General features: G+C 42.3%; 1 protein-coding gene across 1 annotated transcript; it reads left to right on the top strand.

Moving 5' to 3' along the window:
• Positions 1–1,604: 1,604 nt before the first annotated feature.
• Positions 1,605–13,006, top strand: ATP6AP2 (ATPase H+ transporting accessory protein 2). Its single transcript, XM_083884865.1, has 9 exons — positions 1,605–1,705; positions 4,277–4,407; positions 6,567–6,689; positions 8,053–8,148; positions 8,633–8,770; positions 9,082–9,135; positions 10,485–10,634; positions 11,662–11,778; positions 12,614–13,006. The coding sequence occupies exons 1-9, from the start codon at positions 1,627–1,629 to the stop codon at positions 12,806–12,808; spliced, it is 1,083 nt and encodes a 360-aa protein (XP_083740991.1). The 5' UTR covers positions 1,605–1,626; the 3' UTR covers positions 12,809–13,006.
• Positions 13,007–16,224: the final 3,218 nt, after the last annotated feature.

Genomic DNA, 16,224 nt, shown 5'->3' with positions numbered 1-16,224 from the left:
CCAGCTGCTGTCTCCCAGCAAAGCAGATAAAACACTCCCTAGCACTGTTGGATCTCCTGTGAACTCACATTGTTTCCCAAGGAATCCAGGGGAAAAAAAGCCCACCTGAAAACACCTATTTGGATCAGATAATCACAAGCACTTCTTTGCATTTATTTTACAAAAGCTATTATGTGGTGTTGGTTTTGTGATGCACAATACAGAGTAAGGAATGAGTGAGTATCGATTTGAAGTGCTCATAAAACACTTTTACCTGTGATAATTCACCCTCAAAGCCTGTTTTTCTATGCCTTTACTTCCAGAGAGCTTCATCAAGATCCTGGAGCCTAAAAATGTACAAAGACCCACAAGAAATATTCATAACTTCACAGAATCACAGGATGGATAAGGCTGGAAGAGACCACATCTCATCTGGTCCCACCTCCCTGCTCAAGCAAGGTCATCCCACAGCACAGAGCACAGGATTGTGTCCAGATGGGTCTGGAATATCTCCAGTGAGGGAGATTCCATGCCTTCTCTGGATAATCAGTTCCAGTGCTCAGTCACTGCACAGGAAAGAAATTCTTCCTCATGTTCAGGTGGAACTTCCTGGCCATCAGTTCCTGCCCGTCCCTCCTGTCCCATTGCTGGCACCAGGGAGCAGAGCCTGGTCCATGCCCTGAGCCCTCCCTGCAGACACTGACACACAGGGATGAGGCCCCTCTCAGCCTCATCTTCTCCAGGCTGAACAGGCCCAGCTCCCTCAGCCTTTCCTCACAGAGATGCTCCAGTCCCTCCATCACCTTTGTCACCCTCCACTGGACCTGCCCCAGGAGCTCCATGTCTCTCGTGTCCTGAGGAGCCCAGGACTGGACACAGCACTGCAGGTGATCCTCACCAGGGCTGAGGAGCAGGACCGCCTCCCTTGATTGTGATGGTCATGGCATATTACAGGAATATTAGACATACACTGACCAAAGCGCACCACCTGCCTGCGCCTGTCACTGGCAGAGACAGCCGAAGTGAGGTGAGCATGGCTGGGGCAGTCACTGAATTTGTTACTGTGGATGTTCTCAACAAAATCTAAGATAAAAACCACTGAAGGAGGGGGCATAGACAAGGGGAACGACGAGGACAATGACGGGGACAGAAGGAGCCCCTGACGGCCCCACATCCAAAGCCCCCTCCCCACACGGCTGCCGAGAGGGTGGGGCCGGCGCCTTGCTCTCTGAATGGTGCGTTTGACTGTCAATCACAGCTTTGTCCCGCCCCATCGCTCTCAGGCCGACGGGCGTGGGCGGAACAAAGCCCCCTACCACTCGCGCTCCGGATTGGCTGAATCAGCTGTTTGTTGGCTCCGCTTCCTCACCGCTCCCCCTGGGTTTACAGTGCGGGGAGGAAAATGGTGCAGAGACCTCTCGCGATCTGATTGGCCAAACGGGAGCGCCACTCAAACAAAGACTCCGCCTCCAGCGGGACAGCTGACTGCTCAGCCCCGTGACAGGGGCGGTGCGGCAATTGGTCAACTCCGCCGAGTCCCGCCCACCCGTCTTGGATTCCACCTGCTGGTTGGCTGTGACGGCTGTCCGTCAGGCAGCGGGCGGGGCGCTCGGTGTGTCTGTCGGCGGCGCGGCCCGGCGGTGGCTGATGGCGGACATGGGGCGGTGCGGCGGGGCCGGCCGGGCCCTGGGGCTGGCGGCGCTGGTGGCAGCGGTTTGTGTCGCCGGTGGGTGAGCGGGGACGAGCCGGTGCGGGGGAACGCCGCGGGGAGCGGGGAGGGCCGCCTGGCCGCTGCAGGGGGCGATTGCGGGAAAGGGGCTGGGCCGCAGTGCTGGGGAGGGGGGAAGGTGAGGGGGGATGTCTGTGCCTGTGGGTGCCAGGGTCAAGACCGAGGGGTTGGAGCGGGGGGCTGTCACTGTGCTGCAGCTCCCTGCCCCCATCCCCCATCCACCCCCAGAGACCGTGCTCGAACCCTTTTATCCTGTCCCTTTCACTCCGAGGGCTGGTTTATATTAAATTATTAGTTTCTTTAATTTTATTATATAAATTCGTTATATAAAATTATTTCTATGAAATTACTTTTTATAATTACACCACTAAATTTATATATAAATTTATATTATTATATAAATTTAGACAATATGTTTTATCTTTTTATAATGCATATGTATAATTATATGTAATATTTTATTAAATTAATTTATGCTGTATAGATTTTATTAAAATCCAATTCCATAAGATGAGGCAGAGGGATTCAGATCAGATACTAGAAAAAATTTTTTTCACTGCTAGGGTGAGGCATTGGATGATTCTGTGATAGACACACATAATTTTGATATTTTGTATGCATTGTCACGTTTTGCTGATCTGTTTCTGTGGTCACTCTGTTACCTTCTGTGAGTCAGGCTTGTGATGGCACTTCCAGGCCCTGTAAATATTTCTCAGTCAATGTTCCTTTGCTCTCCAGGTTCACAAAGGCTTTTGAGAACCCAAGGTACAACTTTGGCAGGGTAGGAATTAGGATAATTGTTCCTTAGGCAATTAGAGGGAATCTGCTGATGTTCCCAACTTCAAATTTAGTTTTAGTCGGTGTAATCTTGATCAAGTCTAGTGAGGGAAATGCAGTTGTGAAGGGTGAATGCTCTGATTTTATCCACCTGAGCAATCCTGCCCTAAGTAAGCCAGCTTGTCCTAAATAAAGTGACTGTGTGACAGCCTTGTGGAGAGCAGCATCTGAAATCCTATGGATTTGTAGCCATTTTATAAATTCTTACTTAAATTGGTCTGGAAACATTTCTGCCCTTCAGAATGTGGGTTGATTCACCATTAAAATTGATAGCAGGCCGCCCAAGGAACACATCAATTTAAATAAATTCTTTAATCTATTCCATGAATATCACTTGGTTTGGCCTCTTTCCTTCCTTTTGCCCTCCTCCCCAGCCTGCATCTCAGAACTTTGTCCTTTGGTGTATTTATCATAACACAGCTCAGATTTACTGTCAACATTTGTGTGCATAATTATGAGCCAGGCTTTGGAACAGCATCTTCAAGGTCACATTAGTTAAATTAATATTAGGGAAGTTTTTAGCTGTACAGCACATCAGTTTACTATTGCATTGTTTTTGTAAATAGCCTTCAGATTTGTAGATGCCCTGGGAAACTATTGTATATCACTGTTTGGATTGGTAACCAATTTTGAGTGATCATATGAATAAACACTTCTGTTTTCTTTAGACAGTTACCTTACTCATGTAATTTTGGGATATGCTGTCAGATTCATTGTATAATCAGAACTTGAACATACAGGTCTGCAAATAGTTGTTACTCTATTGCTTGATTTTCATGTATCAGATCAGTTTTCTGGTGGCAACCTACTCAGATTGCACATTGGGGAACTTATGCCTGAGATTTTGCATTGTGCTTGTTGCTGCTTAGATGTACCAAATAAGTTTTGAAATTTATTTAGATAAATTTTGATGTATACAGTATTGCAGCTGTGCCTAAGTGACTTTAAGACAGGAAGCCAGGTTGAAACAAGCCCTTCTCTTATTTCTGTGGAGTCCTTTCTGACTTTATTGTGCAGTAAATTACTGTCATCATAAAACAGTTTAGAAATAGCCTTTAGTCAACTTTACTATTCAGGGTAATGGGGAAGGGAGTGAAGGGGGATCCCAGATGAGTGAACAAACCCCCAGTTTTGTGGTTCCACAGCTCAGGTGCAGAGCTGCACCCAAGGAAGACAAACATCTCAGGGTGTCATGAGGTGGAGGAGGCAGAGCAGGGACACCTGAGCTGCTCTGCAGGAGCCAGGTTGTCCTGGCAGTGCCTGGTTTAAACCAGCACTGACGAGTTCCACTGGACTCTGGGCTCAGTGGCTCTGGCTGCTGCCTGCAGGGACAGAGGTGGTGTGCCAAGCAGGCCTGGAAGCAAACAGAGCTGTGTTGGTGCTTTGTGAGCTTAACAGGATTTTGGAGTCTGCCTGGCTTCATTGAAACTTCAGTTTACCAGGTCTGAACGGTAAGACTACTTGTAGCTTGTTGCACAGAACTGTGCTGTTGTTTGAATAATTGTCCTACTTTTGTTAATATGGATCTGTTAATTCTTAGTCATTGCTGTATAGAAACCTTATTTTGTATTCCAGAGCATTAAAATGATCAGTTCTCATTCCTGGCTTTCCATAAACTGATAAGCATGGGAGTTAAGAAGAAGAAATGGAAGCTCAAATACAGTCTTTTCCCTGTTGTGTGAGGAAAAAGATTGCAGGAACTCTGAGAGCTTTTTTCTGTCTGTTTTTCAGGAGTGTGTGGTGGTGAATTCAGTGTCTTACGGTCCCCTCAGTCGGTTGTTTTCCGGGATGGAAGTTGGCCCATTCCGGGCGAGCGGATCCCCGACGTCGCTGCACTCACCATGGGCTTTTCTGTGGAAGAAGTACGTTCCAGGCCTTGCTGGTGAAACACCTCTAAAGCTGCAGACCTGCTCACTCGAGATGCAAATCTTCCTGTCATATGCTGGAATATATAAAATATTGCCCTGTTTGTCTTGAGGAGTGCATGACTTGACAGAGGTGGTTTCCAGGACAGAGCTCTGTGGGTCATATGAGCAGCCAGAAGCTGTGCTTGCTGGCTAATTTGAGTCACCAGCTGTAGAAGGAAGCCTGTAGAGGCTTTCCAGAGCTGTTCCTCAGTTCCTCTGAGACCCAGCTGTGTGCTGTATCCCCCCATCCATGCTCACAAACTGAGAATCTCTGGAGCCACTGAGAGAGCCCTACAGTAATTTGAAAATTGAGAAATGGCTCAGCAAGGCAGGCATTTTTTGTCAGGTCAGCAAGCCTGTCTGCTGAGCAGAGTTAGAACAAGTATGTTGGTTACTTAGGAAATAATCCAAAACCTTGGAAACATGATTTGTGGTAATATTTCTCCACATTAAGTATTGGAATATAACTTTAGCAATATTTAAAGTGGGGCACGTGAGCAGGAGCCCTTGGATTGATTCCATCTAGTACTGAATTTTTTTTGCTAGGCTTCAGCAAGGATGAGTGGCTGTTGAAGCAGCAGATGAAAGTGTAATAGCCAGATATCTTTGGCAGTGTCTGTGTGCAGCCAGATACTGAAATCTGCAGGCTGAGGCATTCTCACAGTGCTGGTGAGGGCAGCCAGTTCTCATTTCTTCCATACATCAGCTGGGGAAGAGGTCTGATAAGGCTGGTGTGAATGCAAGGCTGCTTAGCCTGTGTTCTGGAATTTGAAAATACCTTGCTGTCAATTAATTCTGCTTTTTTGTCATCAAATTAGTAACAAACTTGTATGAGTAAATTTCGATTATTTTATCAGGAAAAAACAATATATTGAATGGTATTTTGTGTGTTGCATATAAAGACACCCAGAAGAACAGTGTAGTTTGGCTTGTTCCATCCATTTGGCATCCTGGTCATCCAGAGATATGTCATGGGTATCATGGAAAAAACTGTTTCAGGACTCACTCTGTGCCTTTGCCACAGCTTGGGATTCATTTGTTGTGGTGGCTCTGTAGCATCCTTTAGAAGTAGTTCTCTGTTACTGATAATTCAAATCCTAGAAGCAGGCAGGGAAGGAAGTGTTTGAATAATTATTAGTTCAGGCCTGGAACTGAGAGTTCCTGAAAGCTGTCCCTGGGGCAGAGACCACTGTGTGGGCAGCTTCCAGCCCTCGTAAGGAGAGTACTGCAGGCCCAGAAACTTCTTTTGCAGCTCACATCAAAGCTGTAGTCCAGGAACATCAACTGACAGTGCAGCAAGGCCACTGTAGAGAATTTGGAATTCTTAATGCATTGCATTGGGAATTCTCAGAAGGAGTCATTCAGTATTCTTCCCTTGTTAAAGGAAAACAAAACCAAACCCCATTTTTGTCCCTGATGATGCTTCAAAGGGTTTTTTCTTTGTTTCTGTGAGGTGATACAAATCATAATGTCAATGACATTTAATTCTAAAATGCAGTTAAATTTGCTTTCAATTAAAAGGGCAGTTATGTCATTTACACAAATGGGAAAATCTGTTTGCCTTTATTCCTGGTACACGAATTTGTATTTTGTGCCTGAATAAACCAGTCAGCCTCCACTGTGCTCTTACTGATTTGTAATTGTAGTAAACTACTAAAAATCTTTTTATATTTCTGTGCAAATTTGTACATTTAAGTTTAGTTGCCTGTTGTGATTGACACAATCCTCTCTTCCCCTTCCTTTCCACCCTGTTTCTTTCTTGTGCTGGAAATATCAAGATGTTAGTGGTTTTTTAAGGTTCAGCCCGCACTTATTAAAAACAGACTATTTATAATTTAATTATGGGAAATAGCTCCTCATGTACCCATTATATATAATATTTTTTTAGTGTAGACTTTGCTATGAAGTTACTGGCAGCTTTCAAACTAACAGTTACTTCATGGTTGACTGGCATTACTCAGGATGAAAGTATTAACTTACTTCTCCATGAAACTTCCAATAGGCTGTCCTGCAGAGAGGCATTAACAGGATAATAAGTTGTTTTGCTTTAATAGTGGGAAGAACACTTCTGTTTGCCTGTGAAATTACAACTCTATTTCGCTGTTTTGTCCTAGGACCTCCCCTGGCCTGGACTGGCCGTGGGGGATCTGTTTCACCGGCCTCAAGCCACGGTGCTGGTGACAGTGAAGGGCGTGGACAAACTGCCTGTGAAAGGGTTGTCTTACCCCATTGAGAATGTGAGTATCCGCATTTGGAACTGTCACATGGGATTCCTGGGACTCCTGTGGTCTAATGACAAGTGCACGATTCTGCTCTGCTGTAGTCCCTGATGTTCACTTGCTTCCTGCTTCCCTTGAAGTTTGCATATCCCCTGAACTGGTGGGTCAGTAATCTGGTCAGGATTCTGTACAAGGCAGGAGGCCCTTGAGATCAGGTCAGTTCAACATGTTTTTTTTGACCAAAACATGTTCTTCTTGAGAGACAGCTGATTTTAATGTTTGTACCAGTCCCCTTCTTCCCACAGTAACTTAATATTTCAAAATCAGAACTGTTTTTTGCTTCAGCCGAGTGTGTGATAACATTTTATATGGATTGATTTTTTTGTACTGTATCACCCTCTAAGTGGTCTTTTGAGTTTTCCTCTAGTACTTGACTGTAAAATACAGCACTTAGAGACACCATTGCATAATATTATATCAAGAAGAAATCAACACACATTACATTTACCTACCGTTGTCTGTCTTTGCTAAGGCTTCTCAGGCTTGTTACAGCAACAGAAAATCCTTTAGGTTGGAAGGGAACTCTGGAAATGGTCTCATCCAAAGCACTGATCAAGCAGGATCAGCCAGAGCAGGCTGACCAGCACTGTGTTCAGTCAGGATATGAGCATCTCTACAAGTGGATATTCCATGACCTCTGGGCAACCTCTGCCAGTATTTGACCACCCTTACAGTAAAAAAACTTCGTTCTTGTTTTAAGTTAAAATTTCCTGGGTCCAAATCTATGCCATTGCCTCTTCTGTCATAGGACACTTTAAATAGTGAATGGAAATGTGCCATTCTTTGTCTTTTTTTTTAATAAAACCCACAAGTAAGTGTTTAAAAAGCCTAACAGTTCTATTAGCTTGCCAGTAATGGCACTATACTGTGCTAGCATTTCTTCTATTTTTAGTAGATTTTTAAAATATGTGTCTTTTTTTTGTTTCAGCAGTTGGTCTTTCTGCTGGTATATTTTCACCCATCAGTTTTTTGTGGTTCATAACTTTCCATTTGCAGTGAGATCGTTTCCCTTTTGCACTGCTTCTATATTTGTTGGTCTTGTTTTACTGATAAACAAGGCTATAGTCTAAGCCTAAATGATCCTCTTAATTCACACTCATGGTCCCTTGGAGTTCTTCAGAATATATTGTGTGTGCTGCATAAATAAAATTGATAATTAATGAATGAAATATGTTCATAGATACACAGATGATGTTTTGTTTTGCACAATAGGTTCCTATTTCTTATCACTTTGGAAATGTGCACACCCTTTACTTTTCTTTTGTAGTTAAGATCAATAGCCCCTGTTTAACCCAAAATCTGACCAGACTTTGTTTTCCAGGCCGTTCCTTTCAGTCTGGACAGTGTTGCCAATGCCATCCACACTCTGTTTTCTGAGGAGACGCCCGTGGTGTTGCAGCTGGCCCCCAGTGAGGAGGTGAGTATTGCTTCACTCCTGGTTCCACATATCCCAGATAGGGAAACCTCTTTCCACTTTGTGTGGGCGGAGCAAACCCAACTGATTGTCTCCAGACAGACACGAAAGAAGGACACTCACTCACTTGTGAGACGAGAAAGAAGAAAGTTTATTTTGGGTTTAAATAGGGTTTGGACTTTGACCAGCGATTGAGGGATAAGCTTGACACCTCTCTGACTCCACTGGTCAAACCAGAAGTCCATCAATTTGTCCCTCCCCCAGGAAGGAATGCATGATTTACAAAACATCACTCTTTGTTTATGTTACAATGCATGAGAGAACTCCAGTACCGAATGTAAATGCCAGAAGGCTGAAAAATCAGGGCGACAGTTGATGACATGAAATTGTGGGCTGGAGATTGGAAGCAGGGTTGGTTGTTGGTGTGTGTCTGGCAAGGGGGGCAGGAGGCTGTGCTGTCAGTCACCAGAGGCTGCTGTCCCTGCAGAGGGTGTACATGGTGGGCAAGGCCAACGCCGTCTTCGAGGATCTCTCGGTCACCCTGCGCCAGCTGCGGAACCGCCTCTTCCAGGACAGCTCCGTCCTCACCTCCCTCCCCCTCAGCTCCCTCAGCAGGAACAACGAGGTAAAAATACATTATTCTCTGGGAATTTCCATGGGTTTTTCTCCTAATAGTCTTATTTAGCTTTTCTTTTTTAGTGCTTTTCTCCTTTCCTGCTTTTTCTTCCCTCTTTCTTTACCTAAGAGTCCATTCCTGATTTTTTTCTAACTGAATTAATTAAGTTCAAACATTTTTTTTCTAAGTAACTTTACTGAAAGAGTTACTTCCTTCTAGGATGTTCTGATGTTGTGGCAGACAACTGTTACAAAATACTTGCAACAAAACAAGACTTCCTTAACTCGGGTTTTCATATCTGTCTCTGCCTCTTCCCTCAGGTTGACTTGCTTTTTCTGTCAGAACTTCAAGTCCTACATGATATTACAAGCCTGGTAAGGTGTTTTGAAACATTTCCCCCTGCATTGTGTCACAAACTTCAGAGATCTTTAAAGTTGAGAAACCATAGCAAGGGTACTTGGCAACCAGTGATATATATTCTAGTGTCATCAGCTGGTTCCTTCAGTTTAAATAATGCATTCTATTTGTATCAGCTCCATCACTGCAATTGTGAATGAGAACCTTAATCATCTGTAGTTTTCTTTTCTGTTGTGTTTGGTCAGAACAGGGGGAATTCTGAAATGCTCAGTGAAGAATTTGCTGGGGCTTTCTTTGGTGTGTGACTTGAGAAATATAATGGTAGTAAAGAACATGTTCTTTGCCCTGCCCACCATTTTACTTCAAAATAGCACTTTATCTGAGAAGACTGGAGTGACTTTTGTGCCATGAATAGTGATGGTGGTAGAAATGCTCCAATGGAGGGATGAGCTTTTAATTCTGAGGATCTTTTTACTAAGAAGCTGCTGTCTTGTTGCTGTGGTTTAGGGTTTGTTTTTAGTAGGTCAGTGGTGTGTGGGTCCTTCTGTTTCATTTTGGTTTGGCTTTTCCTGGGTGCCCTTTAAGCTGCAGCCCTGAACTACTGAAGTGAATGAAAGAGTAATGGAAAATCTCAAAAATTCACATTAGGTAGAGGGCTAGTGGAGAGAAATGAAGCTCTTGAGAAAATGAAGTAGAACAACTTGGTTTTGTTTTGCAGGCTAGAAGTGCTGCAGTTTAATAGTTGGGAAGATGGGATTAAATTCCTTGTTTTCAGAGACTGTTGTCTTGTGCAGGCAAATATCAGTGCTGCATCTTCTCACCTGCAGAAATGCAAGAATATCACTACTCTCCTTTGAGATAATTTGGATTGTATTGGTTAGATTTTCTGACCATTGGATGATATTTCTCAAATAAACTGCTTTTGTACATGGACAACACAAGGTAGAAGTTGCAACCTAGTGAGCTTTGCAAGGTCCAGCTTCAGGCAAGGAGTTGATAGTATCTAAGTCTTGTAGTTACATGTTTTTGTTTTCTCTGAGTTTTATTTTCATGGCAATTACAGAACAAATATTCTGATGTCAATAAGTGTTCTATTTCTTTTTAGTACACTCTCCATTATGTGTGTGTAACCTCATGGTAGAAACAGATGCTACATAATGATCATCTGCTTTCTTCTGTAGAATTAAAAAAAAGAAACAATTACGGACGTCTTCTAGTTGTTGGCAAGAATTCAATTTCGTAATTATGAAATATGACTGTAAAAAGTGAGGCTGGATTAGTCCAAGTAAATTGATTTTGTGCAACATGTTTTTAAAGTAACCTGTGTATGAATTAATTTCTTTCTGCCCTTAATGTTGTCCCAAAGCTGTCTCGACACAAGCACTTAGCCAAAGATCACTCTCCAGACCTTTATTCCCTGGAACTGTCTGGTTTGGAAGAGGTTGGAAAACGATATGGGGAAGACTCTCAGCAGTTCAAGGATGCTTCTCAAATTCTTGTGGACTCTTTGCAGAAGGTATATTGTCTACCTAATGAACAAAACTCATTAGTACTAAGAAAATAATTTTTATTTTAACTACAAAGAAGTGAGATGTAACTTCAGTAGTGCTGGCTTGCCTTATGCTTGTGTTTGTTGTTTGGTTTTTAAATGCTGTTGTTTAGTTATAAAATTGAATGTTGCAAATTGCCTCTCTGGAAAGTGTTGGCATGATTCTACAATGTGTTTAGTTATTTTGAATAAAGGAGTAGGGGTGTATTGAAACCTTGTATCAACATGACTTGATATGTTTGTTTTTCTTAAACAAACGCTTTGCATTTGAAAGTACCAGAATGTCTCACAAAAAGAGGCTCTTGAAAATGTGGAAATATCTTTATCCCAAGGTGCAGTGGTTAGTTTACCCTTGCCCATAAAGCTATGTAAATTACTAAGTCTTTAAAAGAACTGCTGTTCATTCATCAGTGTCCTCAAGAAAGTAATTCTTCAGCAGGTCTTATGTAATCATTAGTTAAATTTTTATTAAGATCAGTCACCTTTGAGAGTTTCCAAAGCGTGGTGAAAAAATTCAAAAACATCACTTTGTTAGGCCAAATACTTGTTTTCTCTAAGCATTGTTCTTTGATCTTATACCAATATATTTAAATATTAGACATATTAGCACTTGGACCAGATTAAAATATTCAGGTTCATGGTTTACCCAGTGGGAGTTTGAGAACCTAAATATTTTTATATTTAGGACCTGACACACAATTAGGAAATGATGTGGGGATGGGCCTTTTGTAAGAGGGATACAAGAGTAAGTTTCAGCCCAGAAAGCAGCATAAGCCACACTCTGCTGAGCAGTGACTGGGGGTTTGAAAGAGGCCTTGTAAACCCCGGGAAGGTTGGCACTTAGTGAAATTCTAAAATACTGTAAACTTTTACAGCTTTCCATAATTACTCCTGAAGCTGACATCTTTTGCTTTGACTACCTCTTGCTAACAAAACTCTGTTTAATTCCTGGCTACAGTCTAGGCTTTTAATTAAACCACCTTTTCTTTTCCAGTTTGCAGACGAGATGTTTAATCTGTATGGTGGGAATGCAGTAGTGGAGGTGGTGGCTGTGAAGGAGTTTAACTCTCCCCTCTCAAGGAAGACTCGCTCCATTCTCCAGTCTTCACAGGTAGTAGAGCCACATTTTTCTACAGCTCATTTATTAAAAGTGATCCAAAGTGTATCAGTTCACCTGAGTGTAACTTTTTTTTAAGAACTAAATTACTGACTATGTACTGTCAGGTGTGGGTGCAGGTTACTTACTTGTCTTGGTCTTCACTTTGTCATTCAGTAACTTCACTTGAGGAGGGCTCTGGAGGTCATCCAGTCCAAACTACTGCTCAAAACAGGACTAATTTAGGAGCTAGATCAAGTTGCTCGGGTTCTTGTCCAGCCAAGTTCTTGAAAAGTCCATCCCTGGAAGTCCCACAGCCTCTCTTACTCCAAAGCATTAACCACTTTAATGGAGAAAACTTTTTCACTTATGCCTTGTTAGAATTTGCCTTTCTGTGTTGTCTCCCCAGTGCGTGTAAGTCTTGCCTCTCAGCTGTGGGAGAACAGGATTTCCTTGGCAGGAGTGCAGACACAGTCCAGGTTGCAGTTGTCCTGTGTCCTTCCAGGGACACTGGAATGCTTCTGTTGGAGCTAGCTGACACTCCTGGCTCCTGTTCCCCGTGTCCACCAGGAGCTCCAGTCCCTCTCTGCAGCTCCCCAGCTGCTCAGTCCCCAGCCTGTGCTGTCACCTGGGTTGTTCTGCACTTTGGATTTCATTTTCCTGTCACCACCTTCTTTTGGATTCCTCTGATGCCACTCACTTAATCACTTTTTTGCATTCTGTGCCTTTGCATCAGATTTGTCTAGAAAAATGTGCATCCCTTTTATTTAGGTTGCTCAGACTTTGGATGGAGTCAAGATATTTGGTGTGCAAGCTCATTTTAAAGTAATAAATATTTTCTTTATTGCAGAGTACAAAAGAAAACCCATATAACCTTGCCTATCCATATAACTCCGACTACTCTGTAATCTTCAACATTGTTCTGTGGATGATGATAGGTCTTGCTTTAGCTGTGATAGTTATCTCCTACAACCTCTGGAACATGGATCCTGGCTATGACAGCATTATTTATAGGATGACAAATCAGAAGATAAGAATGGATTGAGCTGCACCGTGTTTCAGCACAGGAAGATGATGAAAAGCAAGGTCTCCTTGAGCCTCTGTGGAAGAGAAATATTATGACATGGTTAATTGTGGAAGTTTTTTAAAGGTGTATTTATTTCTAAGTATTTTTTTCCCCTTTCAAGACTATTTTAAATGTTAGTAGTAGCTCCAGATGGGATTTAGAAGTTGAAATCTTCTTGTTTAAAAAAACCAAAACAACACTCCTTGGAGTAATTGTTATTAAAGTGACATCATTCCATTTTTTTTATCATGTAACATGAGTTTTTGAAATGCCCTGTACTGCCTGTGCAAACCAGATAAATTGAAATCACGATAGCAACATGTTGTTTGAAACTTTTACACTAGAAGGTTTAAAAATTAAATAGCTAAATCGTTATGTTGTATATTATGAACCAGCTGTAAATGTTTAATGTAAATATTTATAATGGCTGTATGTAACTTGAGAGAGGAAAGTAAATATTCTTCAGTAAAATACTAAATACAGAAGTATTTCTAAGAGTTTAGTAGCACAAATGGCATTTTGATCTCATGTTGATGGCTCAGGGGTGTAGCTATACACAGAAGGATCACCCCAGAACTGTCATGGTGAATAACACTGGTGTGGCTGGTCTGTACAGTGCAGTCTGTAAATCCTGAAGTAGCACCAGTCTGGTCATGGTCTAATGTCACATACAGTTGAAAGTTCCTGTTATGATGCTTCATGTTCCTTCCATTTGTGTTGATGTTATTATTATAAAAAAATCAGTTCTCTTGGATGATAAGAGTGGACCAACCCTTGATTTAAGTATACCTGGATTATAGTCCTGCTTCAACCATTCAATAAAACAAAGAACAGTTGTTCTGGAATGCATTTTTTCCTTCTGGCTTTGTAGATGTGGCTACTTCGGTTTAGGATTTGTTCAGCTGACTGGGGCAGGTGTGGCAGCATCTGATGTGTGACAGTGGCCCTAAGCCTGCAGCAGTTTAAACTGTGCTTCCAAATAAAAATGGTCTTGTGTGGATTTTCCTAAAGCAGATGGTGAGTGTAGTTAAGACAAGTGGTTGATCTCTGGCTTGGGTCTCTTTTAGAACTACCTCCTTCTTAGAAACTCATTTGCTCTTGTAAAAGAAGCTCTTCCAGACTTAGAGCAGCATGAATGGAAACTACTTTTTTATCATTCTGCCCTCTAATGTGCTGAACTTTCCCTGCTGTTAGGAGATAATTATTCCACTTCCAGAAAAGATGTTCTCGCTGAATTAGTCTCATTTACTGGGAGTGTCTAAATTGATGGCATTGAAGTTGTTCATGTCTTGGAGATCCTGGACGGTGATTCAGGTTGAAATGAGCAAATGGCAGGTTTGCCTGAGTCCAAGAAATCCAGTGTAGTGTATGTTAAAATCACTAGAAATTACTTTTAATGGCATTTAAAGTTAATCTGGATGATTGATACCAGAAAAGAAGAGTTGCACTGGCAGTTTCTCTGACAGGACTGTAATTATTGAACATTCTGTAACACACCATGACAGAATAGTCAAGGGAAGGTTCCCGACCAGGTGTGAGAAGTAGGACACAGTCATTATGGCAATGATTATGATTAGATTTACTGCTGATACAGTATCTAAGTATTTCCAGCACAGTATCTAAATAACAATTCTGTCATCTCTAACAGTGGATGCAGAGGTTTGATCAGATTAGCAGTCCACTTCAGCTACTGGTACAGAATTTTACAGGAACTGGTTTAAAGGGATTGTGTAATTAATGGTAAGTATTTAATAGTTGTATTTTAGTCAGTGTGAAGTTGGCAGTGTAGAGTTTGTTTAAATGCAGGACCTGCCATTGGGATGCTCTCTGCCTGTCAGCTCTCTTCCAGCTGCTGGTGTAGGCTCTAATTTTAAAGCTGGTCTTAGACTACTTTGAAGGGCAAATTGCAATTCCCACTTCTGTTAGTACCACATTTGTTCCTTCTCTTGGGCTGTAGGCCTACAGCTGCTACTAAAGGTGCTTTTGAGCACTGTCATGTGTGCTGTGTCTTAAATACCAAATGCTTTGTGCAGCACAGGCTGCATTTTGAACCACTCCACAGCCCTTGTACTTTAGTTTGGATTAGGAAAGCCAGACACACTTTATTATGCAACAATATTGGTCCATAACTGCTAGTCAAACAGGCAATTACAATTCTGATCACTGAGCCAGGAATAGCCTTTTCATACTTGGAATTAAGTTAATTAGAATGAAAGTGCCATCAACACTTATAGACCTGCTCTTGACTGTTCTATTTAAATCACCCCAAGAATATAAATTGTAAAGGGATTTATGTGATATGGCAGAAATCATAGGTTTTATGCACAGAGCAGTGAAACTGTCAGGTGAAGTTCTGTGAAGGAAGACAACAGGGAGAAGCCAAGGCAGGAGGGGGATGCAAGGAAAATAACAGCTGGTATTGGGATCCTGTGTGCACAAAGTGAGAAGGGCAGGAGGGCTGTTTTGCAGTATTTGGCAGCTTTCAGCAGGCTGGGACAGGCTCCACAGAGTGCTGTCAGTGGGATTTGAGATGCAACTACTGCAGGAGTAGTGATGTGATCTGAAAAAAGAGCTTTTCTTTGGGCGGTTTGGCCTCTGGCACAAAGGGTGATGTTTATTTGATTGGGTCTTCTTCAGACCTTGGTCTTGTGTTGTTCACTATTTGGCTTGGGGTGTACCTAAGCTGTTCTCAAGAAGTGCTGAAATCTCTGAAGGGGAGAATCCTGAGTCAGAACTGAAGACTGAGTGTTGCTTTTGATACTTAGGTTAAAAAGAGAAACTAAGCCATAAAATAAAGGGTTCTTTGAACAGTCAGTATGTTGCTTTTTCTAGATAATGCCACGAAGCCTAAACCTGGCAGAGGAAGGTATAATCAACCTTTGTGCCTGCATAGACTTTCAGACTTCTCTGTGGCAGGAACAGTGACTTTCGGAGTTCTTGCAGCTGTAGCAACACACAGCCAAGGGAAGCCTAAAGCAGATCTGAAATGTGTCAATGTTACATCTAAAAAAAGGAAGTGGAAATGAAGAAATAACGTTGAAATGCAAATGTTGAGCAACCTGGCAAGTGATTGCTGAGATTTATAGGTCACCCTTCGTGGATCTAAGAAGCAAACTGCCAGGGTCTAGTTAAGGAGATAAGCATCTCTCAAAACAAAAACTCTCCAAAACAATGACATTCTGAATCCTATACTGAAACATTTTTTGGCTATGGTGAAATGGGTGCTTTGAGCTAAAAGTCACAAATGTTCTCTAAAAAAATATGGGGCTTTGGGACTCTCCTGCATATTTTATTTTCCCCTCTGCAGGCCCTGAACCATATTCTTGGGAATTTTCATCTTTGTAGAAGCAGGGAGAACATTTCCACACAAGTATTGCAGGACAAAAAAGGAGCCA

The sequence above is a fragment of the Zosterops lateralis genome, assembly GCF_965231275.1.
Source record: "Zosterops lateralis genome assembly, chromosome: 2".
In the NCBI taxonomy this organism is placed as follows: domain Eukaryota; kingdom Metazoa; phylum Chordata; class Aves; order Passeriformes; family Zosteropidae; genus Zosterops; species Zosterops lateralis.
The sequence above is the reverse complement of the archived record's forward strand: the minus strand, read 5'-3'. Positions and strand labels throughout refer to the sequence as shown.